Source organism: Hyaena hyaena, unplaced genomic scaffold, assembly GCF_003009895.1.
Source record: "Hyaena hyaena isolate Hyena2069 unplaced genomic scaffold, ASM300989v1 scaffold_35, whole genome shotgun sequence".
Lineage (NCBI taxonomy): Eukaryota > Metazoa > Chordata > Mammalia > Carnivora > Hyaenidae > Hyaena > Hyaena hyaena.
The window spans coordinates 2,170,452-2,186,654 of NW_024080667.1; the positions used below are offsets into that span (position 1 = coordinate 2,170,452).

The 16,203-nt window shown below is 54.5% G+C and overlaps 2 protein-coding genes across 5 annotated transcripts in view; one reads left to right on the forward strand and one right to left on the reverse strand.

The window, feature by feature from the left end:
* Positions 1 to 13,493, forward strand: part of SPEN (spen family transcriptional repressor) — a 95,396-nt gene extending 81,903 nt beyond the window's left edge. Inside the window, exons 11-15 of the mRNA XM_039228990.1 lie at positions 2,001 to 10,188; positions 10,577 to 11,077; positions 11,227 to 11,421; positions 11,742 to 11,900; positions 12,343 to 13,493. Coding sequence (XP_039084921.1) covers positions 2,001 to 10,188; positions 10,577 to 11,077; positions 11,227 to 11,421; positions 11,742 to 11,900; positions 12,343 to 12,474 — 9,175 coding nt within the window. The 3' untranslated portion in view covers positions 12,475 to 13,493. The remainder of the gene's footprint in view (positions 1 to 2,000; positions 10,189 to 10,576; positions 11,078 to 11,226; positions 11,422 to 11,741; positions 11,901 to 12,342) is intronic.
* Positions 13,494 to 14,714: 1,221 nt separating this feature from the next.
* Positions 14,715 to 16,203, reverse strand: part of ZBTB17 (zinc finger and BTB domain containing 17) — a 33,118-nt gene continuing 31,629 nt past the window's right edge. For 3 of the 4 annotated variants that reach the window (XM_039228993.1, XM_039228992.1, XM_039228994.1), the window contains 4 exons: positions 15,903 to 16,035; positions 15,382 to 15,591; positions 15,188 to 15,277; positions 14,715 to 15,095 (listed from right to left, as the gene is read on the reverse strand). In XM_039228993.1, the coding sequence (XP_039084924.1) occupies positions 14,812 to 15,095; positions 15,188 to 15,277; positions 15,382 to 15,591; positions 15,903 to 16,035 (717 nt within the window). In that variant the 3' untranslated portion in view covers positions 14,715 to 14,811. The remainder of the gene's footprint in view (positions 15,096 to 15,187; positions 15,278 to 15,381; positions 15,592 to 15,902; positions 16,036 to 16,203) is intronic. The other variant, XM_039228991.1, reaches the window with a different exon arrangement.

A 16,203-nucleotide genomic window follows, 5' to 3' on the forward strand; every position in this document is an offset into this window, starting at 1 on the left:
CATTAAAAAAAAAAAACCTAGATAATATCAAAATATATTCTTATTTTTTGACTGAGAAATTCCATGCAAATACATTTAATATGTGATGCTTCTAGTGTTTGGATGGCTATTAAGTCTTTAGATACTTCATTTGCTGTGAGGAGTATATTGGAACAACACCAACTAGTTGCTTTGACATATTTTTCTCTCCTTTCCTTTCGTTTTCTCTTTTCTCTCTTTTCTCCTCTTTCCTTTTTTTTTTTTTTTTTTTTGGAGAGAGAGCTCTTACACACACATGTGTGAACAGGGGAGAGGCAAAGAGAGAATTCCAAGCAGCCTCCAGGCTGTCAGCATAGACCCCAACACAGGACTTGAACTCAGAAACCACGAGATCATGACCTGAGCTGAAACCAAGAGTCAGATGCTTAACCAACTGAGCCACCCAGGCACCACACTGACATATTTTTCTAAGGTTCATTCTTTGAACAGATATTTCAGTGCCTCCTGTGAGCCAAGCTCACAGCTTAAGGGGCTTAAGTTCTAGGTTTTTGTTTCAGTGGGCCACTAATGGAAGTACTTTGTAGAATGCATGACCTGCTTGAGAAAACAAAAATGGAGAATGAACAAGAGTGAAAGAATTAGCCTCTATTATGGATGAATTTCATTTTATCCATCATATATGTTCTTGTGTGTAAATTTAATCTTATTTTAAATGCCCCCTATGTGTCACTGTAAGAGAAAACCATGGTGAATTCCTTTACAATTGAGGAATCCTTTCACAAAGCTTGTAATCAGTTCATGGGTTGGGGGAAAAGTAACAGCATTACTGAAGGTCTTCACATTATGTTAGGAAAGTTCTTACAAATGTTATCTTATTTAATTCTCTTAAGAGCCTTCTGAGGAAAGGTTACCATCATTTTACAGGTGAGGAGACAGCCTAGGGAGACTGGCCCCCAACATGCTTTTGTGAATTGAGATAGGTGTGTTATCAGTATCCTGTGGGTCATATAGGTGGGAGGATTTCAATTAAAATATTTTTAAATATTTAATTAATATTTTAATTAAACTATTTTTGCCAGTATTGACTTTGTTTCCCAGATTGTGGTAAGAATATTTTTGGCAGAAAAGTAATTATGAAAGACTTAGAAATGTGGGGGTGTGATACTGCTTAATACTAGTGCTCATTATAAGTCCTAACACCTCATACCAAAAAAATAAAAAAGGGCTGAAGTGTCATCCAGTAGAAACACAATGTAGACTAAACTTGTGGTTTTAAATTGTTTTTAAGGCTTATTTATTTATTTATTTATTTATTTATTTATTTATTTATTTTGAAAGAGAGCGTGCACACATGTGAGAGGGGGAGAGAGTCCCAAATGGGCTCTGCATGGTCCGTGTGGACCCCTTGTGGGGCTCAGTCCCATGAAGCATGAAATCATGACCTGACCTGAAATGAAGCCACATGCTTAATTGACTAAATCACCCAGGTTCCTCCAGTTTAAAAATTTTTGGTAACCACAGTAAAAAAAAAAAGAAAGAAAAGAAATTAATTTCATTTAAGGGTTTCTTTTCTTTTTTAAACCAAGTCCAGTGTGTATTTTTTTTTTAAGTGTTTTATTTATTCCTAGGAGAGAGCGTGAGCAGGGGAGGGTCAAAGAGAGAGGGAGTCACAGACTGAAACAGGCTCCAGGCTCTGAGCTGGCAGTCAGCACAGAGCCCGATGCAGGGCTCGAACCCACAAACCACGAGATCATGACCTAAGCGGAAGTCAGACGCTTAACCGACTAAGCCACCCAGGCGCCCCAAAATGTGTATTTTATATTCACATCTCAAATTTTAAGTTCCTGATATCCACATGTGAATTGTGGCTAGGTACTGTACTGGACGGTCTGAGTCCAGTCTAATTAATGATTAAATAATGGCAAAGATTTTTGAAATAGGGCTTTTAATCTCATATGTGTGATTAAATGTGTAAATGACAAAAACAAAAGAACTAATATATTATTTTTCAAATTTGATAGAGAGGAACGAAGGGGATCTTATGACTATAGCCAAGATCGTACGTATTATGAGAATGTTCGAACTACGGGCACATTTCCTGAGGACTCCAGACGAGACTATCCAGCTCGAGGAAGAGAATTTTATTCAGAATGGGAGACTTACCAAGGAGACTACTATGAATCACGATATTACGACGATCCTCGAGAATACAGGGATTACAGAAATGATCCTTATGAACAGGATATTCGGGAATACAGTTACAGGCAAAGGGAACGAGAAAGAGAACGTGAAAGATTTGAGTCTGACCGAGACAGAGATCACGAGAGGCGGCCGAGTGAGCGCAGTCAGAGCCCAGTACACCTGCGGCGCCCCCAGAGCCCTGGCGCTTCTCCCTCGCAGTCTGAGCGGCTGCCAAGTGACTCAGAGAGGAGGATTTACAGCCGGTCCTCAGACCGGAGTGGAAGCTGTAGCTCACTTTCCCCTCCAAGATACGATAAACTGGACAAGTCTCGTTTGGAACGCTATACAAAAAATGAAAAGACAGATAAAGAAAGGACTTTCGATCCTGAGAGAGTAGAAAGAGAGAGACGCTTAATAAGGAAGGAGAAAGTGGAAAAGGACAAACCTGAAAAGCAGAAACGAAAAGGAAAAGTTCATTCCCCTAGTTCGCAGTCTTCAGAGACAGACCAAGAAAATGAGAGGGAACAGAGCCCCGAAAAATCAAGGAGTTCTAATAAACTGAGCAGAGAGAAAGCTGACAAAGAAGGAATAGCAAAAAACCGCCTCGAGCTCATGCCCTGTGTGGTTTTGACCCGAGTGAAAGAAAAAGAGGGTAAAGTTATTGACCATCCTCACTTGGAAAAGCTGAAAGCCAAGCTTGATAATGATACTGCCAAGTCTTCTGCCCTCGATCAGAAACTTCAGGTCTGTCAGACAGAGCCTGCAAAGTCTGACTTGTCTAAACTGGAACCAGTTCGAATGAAAGTGCCAAAGGAAAAGGGCCTGTCGAGCCACATAGAAGTGGTAGATAAGGAAGGCAGGCTTAAGCCCAGGAAGCACCTAAAAGCAGAGCAGACTGCTGATGGGGTCAGCACTGCGGACTTGGAGAGGCTGGAAGCAAGGAAGCGGCGCTTTGCAGATCCCGGTGTGAAAGTAGAAAGGCAAAAATCTGAAGTCAAGAAAAGCAGTCCAGAGTTGGAGGATGCTCGAGTACTTTTAAAAAAGCAGCCTGACCTATCCTCTAGAGATGTCATTCTGCTGAGGGAAGGAGAGTCTGAAAGAAAGCCTGTGAGGAAAGAAATTCTTAAACGAGAATCTAAAAAAATAAAACTAGACAGACTTAATGCTGTTCCCAGCCCCAAAGAGTGTCAGGAGCTTGCCAGTGTTTCTGTTGGGACTGGCTCAAGGCCCAACTCAGACCTACAAGCAAGGCTGGGAGAACCAGTATGTGAATCTGTGGAAAATCAAGAAATCCAGTCAAAAAAACCGATTCCCTCAAAACCACAACTCAAACAGCTACAATTATTAGATGATCAGGGGCCAGAGAGAGAAGAGCTTAGGAAAAACTATTGCAGTCTTCGTGATGAAACACTTGAATGTAAAGCAAGCCAAGAGAAACCACATTCAGTAAATACTGAAGAAAAAATTGGCATTGATATTGATCACACACAGAGTTACCGAAAACAAATGGAGCAGAGTCGGAGGAAACAGCAGATGGAGATGGAAATAGCCAAGTCTGAGAAGTTTGGCAGTCCTCAAAAAGATGTAGATGAATATGAAAGACGTAGTCTGGTTCACGAGGTAGGCAAACCCCCTCAGGATGTCACTGACGACTCTCCTCCTAGCAAAAAGAAGAGGACAGACCACGTTGATTTCGATGTCTGCACCAAGAGGGAGAGGAACTATAGAAGCTCGCGCCAGATCAGTGAGGATTCTGAAAGGGCTGGCAGTTCTCCCAGCATCCGACATGGCTCTTTCCACGAAGAAGATGATCCTATAGGCTCCCCTAGGCTCATGTCAGTAAGAGGGTCTCCTAAAGTAGATGAGAAAGGTCTCCCCTACTCTAACATCACAGTCAGAGAAGAGTCCTTAAAATTTAATCCTTATGATTCTAGCAAGAGGGAACAGATGGCAGATATGGCCAAAATAAAGCTCTCTGTCTTGAATTCTGAAGATGAACTAAACCGGTGGGATTCTCAAATGAAACAAGATGCCAGCAGATTTGATGTGAGTTTCCCAAATAGCATAATTAAGAGAGACAGCCTTCGAAAGAGGTCTGTACGTGACTTGGAACCTGGTGAGGTGCCTTCTGATTCTGATGAAGACGGTGAACACAAATCCCACTCACCCAGAGCCTCTGTACTATATGAAAGTTCTCGGTTGTCTTTTTTATTGAGGGACAGAGAAGACAAACTACGTGAGCGAGATGAAAGACTCTCCAGTTCTTTAGAAAGGAACAAGTTTTATTCTTTTGCACTGGATAAGACAATCACACCAGACACTAAGGCTTTGCTTGAAAGAGCTAAATCCCTGTCTTCATCTCGAGAAGAAAATTGGTCTTTTCTTGATTGGGACCCCCGTTTTGCTAATTTTCGAAACAACAAAGATAAAGAGAAGGTTGACTCTGCTCCAAGACCTATTCCATCCTGGTACATGAAAAAGAAGAAAATTCGGACTGATTCTGAAGGGAAAATGGATGATAAAAAAGATGACCATAAAGAAGAAGAACAGGAAAGACAAGAATTATTTGCTTCTCGTTTTTTGCACAGCTCAATCTTTGAACAGGATTCCAAGCGATTGCAGCATCTAGAGAGGAAAGACGAGGAATCAGACTTCATTGCAGGCAGGTTGTATGGGAGGCAGACGTCTGATGGAGCAAACAGCACGGCCGATGTGATCCAGGAGCCAGTAGTTCTCTTCCATAGCAGATTTATGGAACTCACGCGAATGCAACAGAAAGAAAAGGAAAAAGACCAAAAACCCAAAGAGGTTGAAAAGCAGGAAGATACAGAGGATCATCCTGAGACTCAAGAAGCTGCCTCTGAGAGTAAAGAGTCAGAACTGAAGACCCCCCCGCCGATTGGGCCTCCGGCTGTCACAGTTGTAACTCCAGAGTCAGTATTGCCATCACCAGAGAAGCTGCCAGCAGGTGAAAAAGCAGGGGAGGTACCTTTGGTGACAGAAGAGAAGCCCAGGGAGCCAGTCTCTGCCTCAGAAGAAGCAAAGCCTGTGTCGGAGCGGGCTCCCGCGGCCGTGCAGCCGACTGAGCATGGTGACCTGCCACCGGGAGCCGATACCAGTAAAGATGCTGCTGGGGCTCCGCCGGTTGTTGAAGAAAGTTCATCAGTTGACCAGCTGCCTTATCTGGACACCAAGCCTCCAACTCCTGGGGCCTCATTTTCCCAGGGAGAGGTCACTGTAGATCCAGAACCTGACAGCACCCAACTGCTTTCAAAACCGACTCAGAAGCCCGAGGAAGCTGACGAGCCGAAAGTGGAAACGTCAGACTCCGCTGCTAATGTTGAGCCCGGTGCAAATCAAAAAGCTGAAGTTGTCCCTGAGGTTCAGCCTCAGGCTTCTGAAGACGTTGAGGTCGATCCTCCTGTTGCCACAAAAGACAAAAAGCCAAACAAAAGTAAGCGTTCCAAGACCCCTGTTCAGGTCGCAGCAGCAAGTACCACGGAGAAGCCTGTCACACGGAAAAGCGAGCGGATAGACCGGGAGAAACTCAAGCGGTCCAATTCCCCACGGGGAGAGGCACAGAAGCTTTTAGAATTAAAGATGGAGGCAGAAAAGATTACAAGGACTGCCTCTAAAAATTCCGCAGCAGACCTGGAACACCCAGAACCAAGTTTGCCCCTCAGCCGAACAAGGCGCCGGAATGTGAGGAGTGTCTATGCAACCATGGGAGACCACGAGAGCCGCTCCCCCGTCAAGGAGCCCGCTGAGCAGCCACGAGTGACCAGGAAGAGACTGGAGCGAGAGCTGCAGGAGGCCGCGGCAGTTCCCACGACCCCACGGAGGGGGAGGCCTCCGAAAACACGCCGTCGAGCTGAGGAGGATGAGGAGACCGAGGCCAAAGAACCGGTCGAGACGCTCAAACCAGCAGAGGGATGGAGGTCCCCACGAGCCCAAAAATCAGGAGCTGCTGGTGGCCCACAAGGGAAGAGGGGGAAAAACGAGCCAAAAGTTGATGCTGATCGTCTGGAGGCTGCCACTGAGGTGAGTCCTCAGGTGAACGTGAAAGAAAATAATACAAAGTCCAAGGCTGATAAAGAAGAAGCAGGAAGTGAACAGAAACGTGACAGAAAAGAAATTAGCACAGACAGAAATGCACCGGAGGCCCCTGCAGTGGAAGTGGTGGAGAAAAAAACAGCCCCTGAAAAAAACTCCAAGTCAAAGAGAGGGAGATCTCGAAACTCTAGGTCAGCAGCAGACAAATCTGCAAATCTGAAAACTGCAGATTCCAGTGTGAATTCGAGCGTGGCTGCGGGCCCTGCAGGGCTGGCAATGGAGAAGGAAGCCGAGGTGGCGGCAGGCCCCCCCGAGAAGAGTGAGAGTCCCCAGAAGGAGGGGAGTTTATCTTCCCAGTTGAACAGTGATCCAGCCCATCCAGAGAAGGAACGAGAGGAGAAAGAGGTGTCTGTCACCACGCTGTCCCCAGAACCACATCAGTTAGCCAAGCAGATGGAGCTGGAGCAGGCCGTGGAGAACATCGCAAAGCTCACAGAAACCACCTCCGCAGCCTTCAAGGCAGCGGCCACAGATGCGCCAGAGGGCCTCTCCCCAGAGGATGGGGACAAGCCCGCACACCAAGCAAGTGAAACAGAACTGGCCGCGGCCATCGGCTCCATCATCAATGACATTTCTGGGGAGCCAGAAAACTTCCCAGCAGCTGCCCCTTATCCCACAGAACCGCAGGCGGATCTACAGCCCCGTCCTCAAGTGCTGCAGGCTCCTGGGGAGGGAATGGAGCCTGAGACCGATGAGGCTGTGTCTGGCATCTTGGAGACCGAGGCTGCCACAGAATCTTCGGGGCCACCAGTCAGTGCCCCTGACGCCTCAGCAGGCCCAGGAGATACCAAGGAAGCTGGAGGGAACAGCAGCAAACCCTCCCACCCAGTGCCAGAAGCCAAAGGATCGAAAGAAGCCGAAGTCCCTCTTGCCCGGAGAGAGAAAGGGCGCCAGAAGACAACTCGATCACGCCGCAAACGGAACACAAATAAGAAAGCAGGGGGCACTACAGAGACCCACATCCCTGAACCTGACCAAGGTCAAAGCAAGAGTCCTGCTACAAGTGAGGGGACAGTGGTGCCACCCCCAGAAATGCCACAGGAAGAGAAGCAGAAAGAAAAGCCCCAGTCCGCTCCGCCTGAGTCCTGTGCTTCTGACCCAAGCAAGACTCCACCCATGGAGAACTTGTCCCAGGAAAGCAGCGTGGAAGAAAAGACCCCAACCAGAGCATCTGCGCTCCCAGACCTTCCCCCGCCCTCCCAGCCAGCACCAGTGGAGGATGAACCTCAAGCCAGATTCAAGGTGCATTCCATCATCGAAAGTGACCCAGTGACGCCACCCAGTGACTCCAGCACCCCCACCCCCCCAATTCCTTCTGTAACTGCAGCAAAGCTCCCACCTCCTGCTGCCTCTGTGGGGGTCCCACATCAGAGCCCCCCTGCTAAGGTCACAGAGTGGATCACAAGGCAGGAGGAGCCTCGGGCTCAGTCCACCCCATCTCCAGCTCTTCCCCCAGACACAAAAGCTTCTGACATTGACACCAGCTCCAGTACACTAAGGAAGATCCTCATGGACCCCAAATATGTCTCTGCCACTGGCATCACTTCCACAAGTGTCACAACTGCCATCGCAGAGCCCGTCAGTGCCGCCCCTTGCCTGCATGAGGCACCACTCCCCCCTCCAGTTGAGTCTAAAAAGCCTCTTTCAGAAGAAAAACCAGCAGCTCCAATAACCAACACCTCTGACACGCAGGCCCCGGAGGCTCCAGTGGCCACTGAAAAGGAAAAGGTGACTCCAGTCATTGCTCCCAAAATTACTTCTGTCATTAGTCGGATGCCTGTGAGCATTGATTTGGAGAACTCTCAGAAGATTACTCTTGCAAAACCAGCTCCTCAAACCCTGACTGGCCTGGTGAGTGCTCTGACGGGCCTGGTGAACGTGTCCCTGGTCCCGGTGAACGCCCTGACTGGCCCGGTGAACGCCCTGAAGGGCTCTGTGAAGGGCCCGGTGACGGCACTGAAAGGTTTGGTAAACACTCCTGCTGGCCCTGTGAATGTCCTAAAGGGACCTGTGAACGTCCTGACGGCGCCCGTGAATGTTCTCACCACGCCGGTGAACGCCACCGTGGGCACGGTGAACGCCGCTGCGGGCGCAGTGAACGCCACTGTGGGCGCGGTGAACGCCGCCGCGGGCGCCATGAACGCAGGTGCGGTGACAGTCACGGCAGGTGCAGTGACCGCTGCCTCTGGCAGTGTGACTGCCACGACAGGTGCGGTGACTGTGGCAGGTGCAGTGATTACGCCGTCAGCAAAGTGCAAACCCAGACCGAGCACTAATGAAAACAGTCGGTTCCACCCGGGGTCCATGTCCGTGATTGACGACCGGCCGGCAGACACAGGCTCTGGTGCCGGCCTGCGTGTGAACACATCCGAAGGGGTTGTGCTCCTGAGCTATTCAGGGCAGAAGACGGAAGGCCCACAGCGGATCAGTGCCAAGATTAGCCAGATCCCCCCCGCCAGTGCAATGGACATCGAATTCCAACAGTCGGTGTCCAAGTCCCAGGTGAAACCTGATGCTGTCGCACCGGCGCAGCCTTCCCCCAAAGGCGCCCAGGCTCCTTCGGGCTATGCAAATGTGGCCACCCATTCTACTCTGGTCCTGACCGCCCAGACGTACAACGCGTCTCCTGTGATTTCCTCTGTTAAGGCTGACCGTCCATCCCTGGAGAAGCCCGAGCCCATTCACCTCTCTGTGTCCACACCTGTCACCCAGGGTGGCACAGTGAAGGTTCTCACCCAGGGCATAAACACACCCCCGGTGCTGGTTCACAACCAGCTGGTCCTCACCCCAAGCATAGTCACCACTAATAAAAAGCTTGCTGACCCCGTCACCCTCAAAATAGAGACCAAGGTCCTCCAGCCGGCTAACCTGGGGTCTGCTCTCACTCCCCACCACCCTCCTGCTCTGCCCAGCAAACTGCCTACAGAAGTGAACCATGTCGCCTCCGGGCCCAGTACCCCAACAGATCGTACGGTCTCCCATTTGGCAGCCACAAAGCCAGATGCACATTCTCCTCGACCCAGCGGGCCTGCTCCAGCCCCGTTCCCAAGAGCGTGCCACCCCAGCAGCACCACGTCCACCGCGCTCTCCACTAACGCCACGGTCATGCTGGCTGCGGGCATTCCCGTGCCTCAGTTCATCTCTAGCATACACCCCGAGCAGTCTGTCATCATGCCACCCCACAGCATCACCCAGACCGTGTCCCTCAGCCACCTGTCCCAGGGTGAGGTGAGAATGAACACTCCCACGCTGCCCAGCATCACCTACAGCATCCGGCCAGAGACCCTTCACTCGCCGCGGGCCCCTCTGCAGCCCCAGCAGATAGAGGTCAGGGCCCCACAGCGTGCAGGCACACCTCAGCCAGCCACTGCTGGGGTGCCAGCCCTGGCCCCCCAACACCCTCCAGAGGAAGAAGTGCATTATCACCTCCCTGTGGCTCGAGCTGCGGCCCCTGTGCAGTCAGAGGTGCTGGTCATGCAGTCCGAGTACCGACTGCACCCGTACACCGTGCCCCGGGACGTGAGGATCATGGTGCATCCGCACGTGACGGCGGTCAGTGAGCAGCCCCGGGCGGCCGACGGGGTCGTGAAGGTGCCACCAGCCAGCAAGGTCCCTCAGCAGCCCGGGAAGGATGCTGCCAAGACCGCAGATGCCAAAGCCGCCCCGGCCCCCGCCCCCCACGGTGAGGCCCGCATCCTCACGGTCACCCCCAGCAACCAGCTCCAGGGGCTGCCTCTCACCCCGCCTGTGGTGGTGACCCACGGGGTGCAGATTGTGCACTCGAGCGGGGAGCTGTTTCAGGAGTACAGATACGGAGACATCCGCACCTACCACAGCCCCGCGCAGCTCACACACACGCAGTTTCCTGCTGCCGCCCCCATCGGTCTACCTCCTCGGACCAAGGCTCCCACTCAGGTGAGTGCCACACACCAGCCTGCCTCCCTGTAGTGGTTGAGGCACCAGTGAGGTCCCCAAAATGTGTTGCCCTTTTCGTGAGTTTAAAGAGGGGGTCCCTAAATTGTAGGATGAGGGGATCAGGTCACGGTGCAGAGGACTGAGATGGGAAGGAGCTATGGGAACCTGCGGGCGGCTACTGGCTACAGGGGGAGGCGGGGGGAGCAAGCGGGCGACCTCTCCCCAGAGCCTTCAATCCCGAGAGCCCAAGAGACTTGCCGCCACGGGCCTGGCTCACAGGAGGTGCCTGCAGCCGCCTCTGCCCAGGAACCCGTGGCCTGTTGGTGGGCAGGGTGCCGGGTGTTAACAGACTCTTCACTCTGTCCCTCTCTCTGCCGCCGAACTCCAGGGCCCGACTCCTGAAGGCGAGCCCCTGCAGCCCACTCAGCCTGCGCAGTCTACACAGCCTGTCCAGCCTGTGCAGTCCACACAGCCTGCACAACCCGCGCAGCCCTCCCAGCTCAGTCAGCCGGGCCAGACACCAAACAGCAAGATGCCTCAGGTCTCCCAGGAGGCGAAGGGGACCCAGACAGGAGCAGAACAGCCTCGTCTCTCAACCGTCCCTGCAAACAGGCCAGCCGAGTCTCATGCCCAGGTTCAGAGGGCACAGGCTGACCCGAGTCAGACCTCCTACCCCTCCCCTGTGTCCATCTCCATGAAGCCTGACCTCCCAGCCCCTCTCCCTTCTCAAGCTGCCCCAAAGCAGCCGTCGTTCATCCCGACGACCTCAAGCCCCAGCACCCCTCCAGGACTGGCTCTGACGCACACTGAAGCCCAAGCTGCCCCCAAACCAGATTCTTCTCCACACTTGACTTCCCAGAGGCCCGTGGACATGGTCCAGCTTCTGAAGGTAAGGCCGGGAGGGGCCCTGTCCTGCTCCCCTCCGAGCCCTGCACAGTGTTAACTGTCCCGGGCCCCCCACTTAGACTAGCGAGTCATCGCCCGGTGGCTCTGCCCTCCAGCCCTGCGCTCACTTCCTGTCTGTCTCCCCGAGAGCAGAAGTACCCCATCGTGTGGCAGGGCCTGCTGGCCCTCAAGAACGACACAGCTGCCGTGCAGCTGCACTTCGTCTCCGGCAACAACGTCCTGGCCCATCGGTCTCTGCCGCTTTCTGAAGGAGGCCCCCCGCTGAGGATCGCCCAGCGGATGCGGCTGGAGGCCTCCCAGCTGGAAGGGGTGGCCCGGAGGATGACGGTGAGTCTCGGGGCCCGGGTGAGCCACTGCCCTGCCCACAAGGCAGGACGCGGGGTGCACCCACCTGCCTGTGTCCCCAGCTCGCCGTGGGGCGCGGTAGTGGCTTCCTGGCCCGGTTGGACTCCAGTGGGGGCATAAAGTGCTTCTAGACCCAGAAACCAGTGTTTTCTGTCAACAAATAGGGTAGGCTTTAAGGTCACCTCCCAGAGGGGGCCTTTTGTGGACTTAGGAGCCAAACCCCTGGGTTGGATGGGCCCCCGCATGGGCTGCCGTCTTCGGGGGAAGGCCCTTGATCACTGACGGCTACACTTCTGCCCCAGGTGGAGACGGATTACTGTCTGCTGCTGGCTCTGCCCTGTGGCCGTGACCAAGAGGACGTCGTGAGCCAGACCGAGTCCCTCAAGGCGGCCTTCATCACCTATCTGCAGGCCAAGCAGGCGGCAGGAATCATCAACGTTCCCAACCCCGGCTCCAATCAGGTCAGCCCGACGTCCGCGCTTGGCGCACGCATGCGCAGGGCCGGTCTCTGCTGGTGGCGTGATTACTGGTGCCAAGCAGCATAGTCCGGGGGCGAGCATAGCCCTGGACTATGGGTAGAGGGAGCAGGCAAGCCGCGTGGAGTGGTGGGGCCGCCCTCGCCCGGCCCAGAATAGCCGGGTCAGCGGCGGTCTGTAGCCTAATGCTGCGGAAGAAGCTCCTGGGAGGATAGTTTAGTTCGTGGTAGGTTTTCCAACACCTTCTAGGTTTCGTCTGGTGGACAGAGTCATGGAGACATTAGCTCCTCGGGAAACGGCCTCCCCCTAGCTCCGTGTTGGGTCCCTGAGGGTCCCCGGTCGGTAGTGGTTTGAAGAGCGGTAAGTGGGGTGACCGATGCGGAGACGGGGGATCCCACTTTTCTCCCTCCCTGGCCCTCTTCTCCAGCCCGCCTACGTGCTACAGATCTTCCCGCCCTGCGAGTTCTCGGAGAGCCACCTGTCCCGTCTGGCCCCTGACCTCCTGGCCAGCATCTCCAACATCTCCCCCCACCTCATGATTGTCATCGCCTCTGTGTGAGCCACTGAACGGTCACCGCTCGGTGCGCCTCCCCGAGGCTCCGCAGCAGGAACAGAACCACAGGACGACCCAGCCAAGCGGAGGAAGGAGCTGCCGCGGGGGCCGCGCTCCACTGCCGGCCGCCAGCCTCGCCCTCGAGCCCGCCCACCCGGCTCAATCGCACGGACCCCTCGGGGCAGTGGTGCTGCTACTTGTATGTTTACATGACATTTAGCCCAAGGACAGACCACCAACCGCTGGACTCCGCAGACACCTGGGGGCTGGGTTTCTCCCCTCCTTTTGGAGAAAAGGAACTGGGCGGTGGAATTAATTTTTCGTTGTTTTTGTTTTTAAGAAACAAAACAGAACTGCCTTTGCACTAAATTAGTGACTTGGACTTTTTGCACAGTGAAGACGGGCTGTGACACTCTGGGTGTCTGGGTGTTCCTGAACACGCATCGAGGACGCTAACGCAGGACTTCAGGCTTCTGCTGAAACACTGGGGTCAAGGAACATTTCATTGGGTCGTTTTGTCCCCGCCCCTTGCTCATTTGGATGCGTCACCTTTCTTAATTCTCCTGCCGCCACCATCTGTGATTCACCCGGATGTACAGTTTACAATCAGAAAAGCAAACAGAAGGATTTTCTTTCTTGGTGGGATATGCAGAACTTGGGATGTGTGTATATATAAATATATAATATATATAAATATATATAATACTGACTTAAAAATCAAATTCCCCTGACATACATTTTTTTTAATCTGTGCCAAAAATGTGTTTTCAGAGAAAATCTTATTTTCATACTCAGACTTTGTATTGTCACTCATTTGTAAAAGTGCGCTTCGTTACAGCACGGGCCCGGCCCCCGCGATTTGGAAGTGTCACACACACAAATAGACTGGCTTCCCTTCCTCCTGTTACCTTGACCTCTCCCCCCAACTTCCTGACACTTATTAATTTATGAAACTGGTTTTCTCAGCGCAGTTTTGTTTTGTGTGTCCATTGGATTACAAACTTTATTAAAAAATACAAAACACATCCAGTGTGAATGTGATTGTCACTTGGGTGGGACGACCGAGGGTCCTTTGCTTACGGGAGCAGCTGGCCCTCGTCCCACCTGTTTCCCTCCCCATGTCTATATGGGACCTCTTTTCTGCCACTTAATCCTCCCCAAGCATCAGCTTGTTTTATACAAAAGAGATTCCCGTCACAGACCGGACTGACTTGTTCTTGGGGAACGCGGAAGGCACTTCGAAGTTGGATACAGGACAGACAGACAACCCAACCACCCCTGCCCCGAACCCAGAAACCACTTAAGCAAACTTTGGTGTCTCTCGTCCCTTCCTTCTCCAGGTCTGAGGTGGCACAGCCCGGCCCGATGCCAGAAGAGGAGGATGGGGCCACTGGGTCCCCTACAAGCTGGGGGGTTGGCTTGGGGGGGGGGGGGACAGGAACACAGGGACCACAGAGTGGGTAGTCTCAGGGTAGTGTGACAGTCACAGGGTCCTAACAGGCCTGTACTTCTGCTGAGGAGGTGGTGCCGTCTCTGCTGGCGGGATTACAGCTGCCAGGAGCTAACAGTTCACGTGGGACAGAGGCGGCACCAAGCCTCCCTGCGGAGTCCCCACCCCCCCCAACACCGCTCCTGGCCGCACATTCCGGAGCCGTCAGGCCCTCAGCCTGGTCGTAGACACCCATCGATGCACGGCGATTAGATGTTCCCAAGAGATGGCTCTTGGCTCAGCCTCGATCCTGTGACGTGAGGGCGGAGCCCTCCTGCTGCCCCCAAGCCCGAAAGAACTGGGCCGGTGGCCCGGTGGGCGTGGCTCTGCCTACCTTACCGCTCTGGCTGAATGGGCGGCTGAGCGGGGCTCCGTGGGTTCCCTGGATCCCGGTGAGCCAACCCAATGGGGCCGAGGGGGGGCAGGCTCACGGCTGAGCTCCGGGGCCGAGGGGAGCCCGGGTCCTGGAGCTGAACAGGGGAGAAGCCCGAGGAGGCGGAGATGGGATGAGGGGATGGGGCGCATGGAGCCACGGTCTCCCCGGCCCCGAGCGTGCCGCCCACACCCCGACTTAGGACAAGGAAGCCAGCTGTTCTCTTGACAGGGCTGGAGGCCCCGGTCCCATTCTGCATGAGGGGACGGTCTGGCTTTGCCAAGAAACGGGCCTGGGCCTGCTGGTCCCCAGGGTGGGGAGCAGCCCTTCAGCGGCCCGGCCCCGGCAGCTCCCCACCCGCCCCCGCAGGAGCTGCAGGCAGCGTTAGAAAATAATCAAATTTATTCTCTCTAGGGAACGGGGCCACCCCTCTCAGATCTAGGGTGCCGTCCATCCTTAAATAAACAGAAGAGGGGGCGCCTCACTCAGCAGGCGGGGGACAGTCAGGGGCTGCGGGGGGCGTCTCCGCCAGGGCAGGCTGGCCGTCGGCCCCGTCCCGAGGGCGGAAGACCAGCTCCCCGGCCTGCAGCACCTGCCCGGCCGGCCACGAGCCACCCGGCCCGTACTGCTGGTAGAAGTCCGCGTCCGTCTGGAACATGACCAGTGCCTGGGCCGTGTGGATCCGCACGTGCTGGGCGAGGCTGTTAGCGTCCAGGAATTTGTCCCCACAGGAGTCACAGGCATAGAGGATGTGGGTGTTGGGGTCTGTGGGAGGTGGGGGGCTGTGGTCAGGACGGGGAGGACCCTCGGGTTTATCAGTTTCACCCCCCAGGGCCCCCTCCCCCCTCACCCCTCACCTTCCTCCTGGACTTGCTTCACAGCTTTGCTGATCTCGGCCTTGAGTACTTCCGTCTCATCGGCGGTCACCGCGGCCCCCACTGGCACCACTGTGGGTAAAGTCCGCGGGGCCTGAGGCCAGAGGCCCCTGCCCGTCGCCGCCACCCCAAAGGAGAGCTGCCCATGACCAGCCCCTGCTGCCCACAGCCCGCACCTGTGAGCTGCGTGACGGCGGTGGCCGCCAGTGCTTCGGTGGCCAGCGTGACCATGTCATCCACCGTGACCACGCTGACCTCACCACCCTCCTCTGGCTCCAGGATTTTGATGCCCGCCTTGCCCTGGTGCACAGTCTTCACGTGGGAGCGCAGATTGTCCACGCGGTTAAAGCCACGGCCACACTTGTCACACAGGTAGGGCTTCTCTCCTGGGGGGGGAGGCAAGGTTCTCGCCTGCCGTTGGGAGGAGGGGCGGGGGGAGGACCTCAGTGGCCTCCAGCTGCCCCCAGAGCCCTGTCTCTTCCAGTAGCGGGTACTCTGGGGCAGCCACCAGGGCCGCACAGAAGCCTCCAGTGGCCACTGCACCTTCTACACACCCTACATGGGGTCCTTGTTTGAACTGAACCTCCTTCAAGGCCACGTGCAGCAAGAGCCAGGGCCCAAGGCTGGATCTGGAGGAACCTCCCTTCCCGCTGCCCCCGCCCCCACGCACGGGACCGGCAGGTGGGCATGAGCTCACCAGTGTGGATGATGATGTGCTTTGACAGGTCCCCCACGTTCACGAAGGCCTTGCTGCACACGCTGCACTTGTGAGGACGGATGTTGTCGTGGTGGCGGATGTGATTGGCCAACTGGCTGGATTGGACGAACCTGCAGGGCCGCAGAGGGAGGGAGCTGGCACCGACCTGCATGTGCCAGGGCCCAGGATGGCAGGGGAGGGAAGCTGGAGGGAGGCTGGGGGAGGTGGGGGGGGGCGGGGAGAGCCGAGGCGGCGGGGGGGGGGGGGGGGGGGGGTGTCGACAGGAGGGTTCCCGCCCCCT